An 8,645-nucleotide genomic window follows, 5' to 3' on the forward strand; every position below is an offset into this window, starting at 1 on the left:
CTACACAAAAGGATTACCACAAAGGAGTCCAAAGGGTTACGAAAAATACGCATCCCTTCTTCCCCCTCATCAGGTCCCCCTTAGTTTTCGGCAGCTCCCCCACTGGGTCCCCTTTAATTCTTGATGGCTCCCCCACACCGTGTCCCCCTTAGTTGTCAGTGATGCCCCCCCACACAGGATTCCCTTTGTTCTCGGCGATGCGGCCCGTCAACTTCGGCCTGACCCCGTCCTCAGCCCGTCTAACCCCGAGGCTCTGTCCTCGGCCCGACTCCGTCAAGGCTCTGACCCGACCTCGTCCTCGGCCCAACTTGACCTCCGCTCTTTGACCGCCTCGCTCTGCGCTGGCTTCTCCATAGACCACGGCGCCATGTCTGGGCGAGTCGGGCCTGCTTTCCGGGAGTGTCCCGGCCCACTGATTGCATGCCCCACTCATATTTGATGTCCCAACATGTATAACGTTGCACTTATCATGATTACATTCACCTGCCACAGATCTGCCTGGTTTAGCTTTGATTTTACTTTATTATACATTTCATTGGTATTATTGCTATTGCAATACAGTTGAAAATCTATTATTTCGCCAAAGGTAGACACAAAATGCTGGAGTAACTCAGCGGGACGGGCAGCATCTCTGGAGGGAAGGAATAGGTCACGTTTCAGGTCAAGACCGATCAGGAGCTATGAAAAAATAGAAATGTTACATGTTTGAGAGAGAAGATATGCATGCACGTAGATGGACATGGGCTGATTAGGGATAGTCAGCACAGTTTTGTACGTGGAAGATCATATCTCACAAATTTGACTGAGTTTTTTGAAAATGTGACCAAAACGGATGATGAAGGCAGATGTTGTATGTATGGATTTCAGCACGGCATTTGACAAGGTTTTGCATGGTAGGCTGCTCTGGAAGGTTAGATCACATGGGATCCAAGGAGAGAGCAGAATGGATACAAAATTAGGTTGATGGATGAAGCAAAGGGTTAAGGTGGAAGGTTGTTTCTCGGACTGGAGGCCTATGAATAGTGGTGTGCCTCAGGGTTCGATGCAGGGCCTATTGCTGTTTGTCATCTATATTAATGATTTGGATGGGAATGTACAAGGCATGATTAGCAAGTTTGTAGGTGACATTAAAGTGGGTGGTCTTGTAGATAGTGAAGATAGTTGTCAAAAATTGCAATAGGATCTTGATCAGTTGGGCAGGTAAGATGAGGAATGGTTGATATAAAATCAGAGAAGTGTAAAGTTTTGCATTTTAGGAAGTCTAACAAGGGCAGGAATGGTAGGGCTCTGGGGAATGTTGTAGTGCAAAGAGATCTAGGAGTGCTGGAACATAGTTCCTTGAACGTGGCATCTCAGGTAGATCGGCTGGTCAAAAAGGCATTTGGCACATTGGCCTTTATCAGTCAGAGTATTGAGTATAGAATTTGGACAGTCATGTTACAGTTGTATAAGACATTGGTGAGGCCACATTTAGAGTAATGTGTTCTATTTTGGTCACCATGTTTCTAGGAAAGATGTTATCAAACTGGAAAGGATCCAGAGAAGATTTATGAAGATGTTGCCAGGACTCAGGGCCTGAGCTATAGGGAGAGGTTGAGAAGGCTAGGACTTTATTCCTTCGAGTGCATGAGGATGAGGGATGATCCCATAGGCGAAGCACGGGGAGGTGGGTCTTGTGTAGATGGGGCATGTTGGTCAGCGTGGCCAAGTTGGGCCGAAGGACTTGTTTCCACGCTCTATGACTATAACTCGTTGAGTAGATATGGAAAATCTATTTTCTCATAGAATCATACAGTTCAGAAACAGCCCCAAGCACCAATTCCTGTGGTATACCACTTGTTACAGATTTCCAGTGAAAAAAATATCCACCCACCACAACCAGCTGCCTCCTATCATTAAACCAATTTTTGGACCAGTTTGTCAATATACCACAGATCCCTTGATCCTTAATCTTCTGAAACAGCCTACCATATTGTATTACAGGAATTGTAAAGGTAAGACGACACTAATGGGAGTTATCTACAGACCCCCAAACAATAGCCTGGATATAGGGTGTAAGGTGCAGCAGGAGTTAAAATTGGCATGTAACAAAGGTAATGCCACTGTGGTTATGGGGGATTTCAATATGCAGGTAGACTGGGAAAATCAGGTTGGTTCTGGACCTCAAGAAAGGGAGTTTGTAGAGTGCCTCCGAGATGGATTCTTAGAGCAGCTTGTACTAGAGCCTACCAGAGAGAAGACAATTCTGGATTTAGTGTTGTCCAATGAACCAGATTTAATAAGGGAACTCCAAGTAAAGGAACCGCTTGGAGGTAGTGACCATAATATGATTGGTTTTAATCTGCAATTTGAGAGGGAGAAGGTTAAACCAGGAATGTCAGTGTTGCAGTTGAACAAAGGGGACTATGAAGGCATGAGAGAGGAGCTGGCCAAGATCGAATGGAAAAGGATCCTAGTAGGAATGACGGTGGAACAGCAATGGCAGGAATTTCTGGGCATAATGAAGAAGATGCAGGATCATTTCATTCCAAAGAGGAAGAAAGATTCTAAGGGGAGTAAGAGGCAACCGTGGCTGACAAGGGAAGTTAGAAAAGATGTATGAGATTGCAAAGAGTAGCGGGAAGCCAGAGGATTGGGCAACTTTCAAAGTACAACAGAAGATAGCAAAAAGGGCAATATGGCTGAAAAAATGAGGTACGAAGCGAAACTGGCCAAGAATATAAAGAAGGACAGTAAAAGCTTCTTTAGGTATGTTAAGAGAAAAAGATTAGTAAAGACAAATGTGGGTCCCTTGAAGGCAGAAACGGGTGAAATTATTATAGGTAACAAGGAAATGGCGGAAGAGTTGAACAGGTACTTCGGATCTGTCTTCACTAAGGAAGACAAACAATCTCCCAGATGTATTAGTGGACAGAGGATCAAGGGAGACAGAGGAATTGAGAGATTTGCATTAGGCGAGAAATAGTATTGAGATGGGACTGAAGGCTGATAAATCCCCAGGGCCTGATGGTCCACATCCCAGGGTACTCAAGGAGGTAGCTCAAGAAATCGTGGATGCATTGGTGATCATTTTCCAATGTTCAATAGATTCAGGATCAGTTCCTGTGAATTGGAGAGTAGCTAATGTTATCCCACTTTTCAAGAAAGGAGCAAGAGAGAAAATGGGGAATTATAGACCAGTTAGCCTGACATCAGTGGTGGGGAAGATGCTGGAGTCAATTATTCAAGAGGTAATAATGGCACATTTGGATAGCAGTAAAAGGATTGGTCCAAGTCAGCATGGATTTATGAAGGGGAAATCCTGCTTGACTAATCTTCTGAACATTTTTGAGGATGTGATAGGTAAAATGGATGAAGGAGAGCCAGTGGATGTGTAGTGTACCTGGACTTTCAGAAATACTTTGATAAGGTACCACACGGGAGGTTGGTGAGCAAAATTAGAGCACATGGTATTGGGGTTAGGGTATTGACATGGATAGAGAATTGGTTTGGCAGACAGGAAGCAAAGAGTAGGAATAAATGTGTCCCTTTCAGAATGGCAGGCAGTGGAGAGTGGAGTGCCGCGAAGCTCAGTGCTGGGGCCGCAACTATTTACAATATGTATTAATGATTGGGATGATAGAATTAGAACACTAGCAAATTTGCGGATGACACAAAGCTGGGTGGTAATATGAACTGCGAAGAGGATGTTAGGAGGTTGCAGGGTGACTTGGACAGGTTGAGTGAGTGGGCAGATGCATGGCAGATGCAGTATAATGTAGATAAGTGTGAGGTTATCCACTGGTGGCAAAAATAAGGAGGCAGATTATTATCTCAATGGTGTCTGATTAGGTAAAGGGGAAGTACAACGAGACCTTGGTGTCCTTGTACACCAGTCACTGAAAATAAGCCTGCAGGTACAGCAGACAGTGAAGAAAGCTAATGGCATGTTGGGCTTCATAATGAGAGGATTTGAGTACAGGAGCAAAGAAATCCTTCTGCAGTTGTATAGGGCCTTGGTGAGACCACATCTGGAGTATTGTGTGCAGTTTTGGTCTCCTAATTTGAGGAAGGACGTCCTTGCTATTGAGGCAGTGCAGCATAGGTTCACGAGGTTAATCCCTGGGATGGAGGGTCTGTCATATGAGGAAAGATTGGAAAGACTAGGCTTGTATTCACTGGAGTTTAGGATGAGAGGGGATCTTATAGAGACGTATAAAATCATAAAAGGACTGGACAAGCTAAATGCAGGAAAAATGTTCCCAATGACACAGTCTAAGACTAAAGCAGAGGCCATTTAAAACTGAGGTGAGAAGAAACTTTTTCACCCAGAGTGTTGTGAATTTGTGGAATTCTCTGCCACAGAAGGCAGTGGAGACCAATTCATTGGATGAATTTAAAGGAGAGTTAGATAGAGCTCTAGGGGGTAGTGGAATCAAGGGATATGGGGAGAAGGTAGGCACAGGTTACTGATTGTGGATGATCAGCCATGATCACAATGAATGGCGGTGCTGGGTCGAAGGGCCAAATGGCCTCCTGTACCTATTTTCGATGTTGCTACATGGGACCTGGTCAGAAGCCAATGGTTCAATCGTGCTTTTATTGTCACATGTGTAAACGCTTCTTTCACAAATAACGTGAATTTCTTTTCTTACATGCAGTCTAGTAGTGCCATATCTAATCCATGATTAGCAAAGTGAACAAAAATAGTCTACTGAGCCCACATGCATGAGAGACACCATGCTGCAGGCCTCCAGTCATCACCTTCCTTGGACGTGACGGTCCTCTCATCGCCCCTACACTTTTGTGCCTTGAGGGCACCTCCAGCAGATGACCTTGAGGGCACGGTAGGCCAGACCCCAGTTCCCTCTCCTCATCCTACTAGCCTTGCTCCTCGCTCATCGTCATCATCGTTAACGGCACCATCCTCCTGGTCTCGGGTCTTCAGGGGACGAGCAGGGCCGGCTCGGCAGCCTCCACCCTGCAGGCCACGGTCCGCCGGGTCCACCGAATCAGCAGCTTCTCTGCGGGCTAGGAGCTTCTGTCCATGTAAACCTCATCTACCACTCTGCCTTCATCAATTTTCTGAGTTGTCTCCTCAAAAACTCAAAACAGATTTGTAAGATATAATCTCCCCTGTATAAAGTCCCCTGGCTCCTTCTGTTCAGTCCCTGGCTTTCCAAATGAACATAAATCCTTTCTCTTAGAATATATTCCAGCCACTTAACTACTGAAGTAAAGCTCATCAGCCTGTCTTGGATAAGCCAGGCTTATCCCTACTACCCTTTTCGAGTGTGGAATAATTCAGAGAAATGGACATGATCTTAAGCTAGAAGTGGGATCATTCAGAAGTCATGTCAGGGAGCATTGCTTTACCCACAGGAGGTGTGGATATCTCTCGAAATGACTGAAGGCCTATTGAAATTTTCCAGAGTGAGATATTAAGGGATAAGAAACAAAGGCTCAAAAAGGTTGTTGAGGTTTAGATCAGTCATGGTGGAATTAAATGATAGGACTGCTCGGGGAGCTTACGAACAGAATGAACATCGAATTCCCCAACTTTGAATAACACCTCCCCCTCCCCCTCCCCCCCCGCCCCCCTCTGCTCTTAGGAAGGCAAATGGTTTGTTGCAAGAGGATTGAGTACATAAGCCTGTTTAGGGCCTAGGTGATCTGGAGTTTTGTGTCCATTCGACTTGTTCCTGAGGTGACAGTATTGTCAGTACTAAGGGGAGATTTGGTTGATTAGGTCAGTATTCACTGAAGTAAAGTGAATATTGCACTGTCCAGTATGGTACAGTGAATATTAAGTACTGAAGGGAGTGGATCCCACAGAAAACTTTAAAATTCTTCAAGGGCTAGACACAGACCCAAGGGGAAAGGTGATAGACAGGTATTGCATCTCCTGTGGTTGAACGGGAAAAGTGCCACACAACGGAATGGTACACAGGCATGGAATTTCTTTGGCATTATATTTCAATGTCGTGTTCTCTCCAGTATAAAATCGAAATAAGATTGGGTACCCACTTTTCAGAGCACATCCATTCCAAAGGATACCATGAGGTTCAAATGAAAGATCAGCAAACAAGTCACATTAACTTTATTTTTCTATTTCCACAGGTACAGCCCACCATGCCGAGTATCTGCAATATCCACTTTTTTCAGATTTCCAGTAAATGTTTTGTTTTGTATCTCAAGTAGGGTTGCCAACTTCCTCGCTCCCAAATAAGGGACAATTGGTGACGTCACCGCCCCGCGCCCCACGTGACCTCACCCAGCCATCGACCATGTGCTCCCGCTCCACCAATGGCGGCCGCCCGGGCCGGGAGGCGGCGTCCGGGCCTCTGGACCCAGATTGTCCGCAGCTAAAATGTCAGAAACCTAGAGTGTCAGGACCCAAACTGTCGGGACCTAAACTGTCGGGACCTAACTGTCAGGACCTACAGCGACGGGGCCTACAGTGTCGAGGTCTGCAACTTCTGGGCCTATAGCGCCCCCCCGGGCCTGGGGGGACATTGTAGGCCCGGACACTATAGGCCCCAACGCTGTAGGTCCCGACACTAGGTTTCCGACATTTTAGCTGCGGACAGTCTAGGTCCAGAGGCCCGGGCGCCGCCTAACGGAGGTTGCGTAGCAACCCATCTCCCGGCATGGGTGACCACCATTGGTGGAGCGGGAACACGTGGCCGCTGGCTGGGTGAGGTCACGTGGGGCGCGGAGCGGTGACGTCACCAATTGTCCCTTATTTGGGAGTGAGGCAGTTGGCAACCCTACTATTACGAGACAAGGGCGGTTCCGTATGGGACAAACTAATTTAGCCCAAAATACGGGATGTCCTGGTTAATTCGGGTCAGTTGGCAGCCCTAATCTCAATGTTCAAGGCTATTTTTTCTCTTTCTCCTCTCTTCTCATTCGCCTCCCTCTATTTATATCTCCTCCAATTAATAAGCCTTCACTACCTTCTTTCAACTACCGTCACCGCCATTTGGGCCCTCTTTCTCATCTTCCATCCTTTTAAAGACATTCCCAAAGATTCTTTAATTTAGAATACATTTGAAGTCTAACACTTCCTGATTCTGATGCAATGATCATTAACCAAATACCGTACTATTTCTCTCTTCACTCGGGTAGTCTGACTTGAACAGTATCTCCAGCATTCTCTGTTTGATTGCACCGTGCAGTTTGTTTTCTGGCTTATTGAATGTTAAGGGTGATTTAAGGCAGCACAGTGGCGCAGTGGTCGAGTTGCTGTCTTACAGCGCCAGAGACCCAAGTTTGATCCTGTTACGGGTGCTGTTCGAACGGAGTTGTACATTCTCCCTGTGACCGCATGGGTTTTCTTTGGGTGCTCCGGTTTCCTCCCACACTCCAAAAACATACAGGTTTGTAGGTTAATTGGCATTGGTAAAATGTAAATTGTCCCTGGTGTGTAGGATAGTGCTAGTGTACAGGGTGATTGCTGGTTGGTGTGGGTCGAAGGGCTCATTTCCACACTGTAACTCTAAACTCTAAAATCTAATAAAAAAATCAAAATTGGCACATGTCGCTTTTAAACGGGATCTGAATGACAACATTTTGCCTTTCCTTGACCATGAAGAATGTGGTCCAGAAGAGTGCCACGATTGGCATGCTGATTGTCAGAGGAATCATAAGTAACTTGCCTTTTGCATGTTTGAGTTTGTTGAGGGATTAGAGACGTCAAAGGAAAGGGATTGGAGACACAGCAATGGTGTTATTGGAGAAACCTAGTTGATTTAGGAAAGGCAATCCAATTCTTTTCACTTACATTTTTGGTTTTGCCTGATATTACAATGGATATTGACAATTTTAATGTCAGGGCCCATACATTGTAATTCGATTATTTTCCAGATACTGTATAATCCTGAGACAGGGTTGAATTGAGCATCTTTCAGCATGTACTGCTTCACTTAATTCCTTTTTGTGTTACAGTTTCCCTGTGCCCCAGGTTTAATGGAAGCTCTCCTGGAAAAGATGGCAGAGAAAGAGAAACTTGATAAAGAATATGCATTGCTCCCAAAAGAAGACCTTTGACAGTTTTTTTTTGCCTTACCGTATACACACAGCAATGTTCTTTGGCTGATGGGTTACAACGGAATAAAAGAATAGTGTGATGCTAAAATCGGAACAGGCTTTGTTGTCTTCTGCAATGTCTGATCCTGTGTTAATACAAAATACATCGAAAAGAATGGAAACATTTTTCATTGCAATATGTATTTTATTCCCCTAAAGTATAGAGATATTAATTTAATAAATCGCTTACTTCCCCATCTCTTGCTAAAAACATTTATTACATTCGATATTAATATTAAATAATTTATATTTAGAGTGTTTTTTGATGAACCTTAAACATTAATTGTCTCATATATTTATGCTTTGAATTTAGGAAGAATTCATTTTTTGAACTGCTCATTAAATGTATTACTTTAGATTCACAATTTATAAATACTGTTTTTTTTAAATGTAACTGATTTAAGCGTGTGGTTGTCAATATCCTATCATAGATTTCACTACAAATTAATTTGGTATCTTTATGTCCATTTTACGAGAAATGTTGGTAAGAATTACTTTATTGCTTGTGAGAAAACATAGTTCAATATGCAGTTATATTTAATAAAAATTTTAATTAGTTTCTTGCCTCGTCCTTT

The 8,645-nt window shown here is 44.3% G+C and overlaps 1 protein-coding gene across 2 annotated transcripts in view; it reads left to right on the top strand.

Moving 5' to 3' along the window:
• Positions 1-8,261, top strand: part of cntln (centlein, centrosomal protein) — a 354,488-nt gene extending 346,227 nt beyond the window's left edge. For both annotated transcript variants that reach the window (XM_078396868.1, XM_078396869.1), the window contains exon 27: positions 7,930-8,261. In XM_078396868.1, the coding sequence (XP_078252994.1) occupies positions 7,930-8,031 (102 nt within the window). In that variant the 3' untranslated portion in view covers positions 8,032-8,261. The remainder of the gene's footprint in view (positions 1-7,929) is intronic.
• The last annotated feature ends 384 nt before the right edge of the window (positions 8,262-8,645 follow it).

Source organism: Rhinoraja longicauda, chromosome 3, assembly GCF_053455715.1.
Source record: "Rhinoraja longicauda isolate Sanriku21f chromosome 3, sRhiLon1.1, whole genome shotgun sequence".
In the NCBI taxonomy this organism is placed as follows: domain Eukaryota; kingdom Metazoa; phylum Chordata; class Chondrichthyes; order Rajiformes; family Arhynchobatidae; genus Rhinoraja; species Rhinoraja longicauda.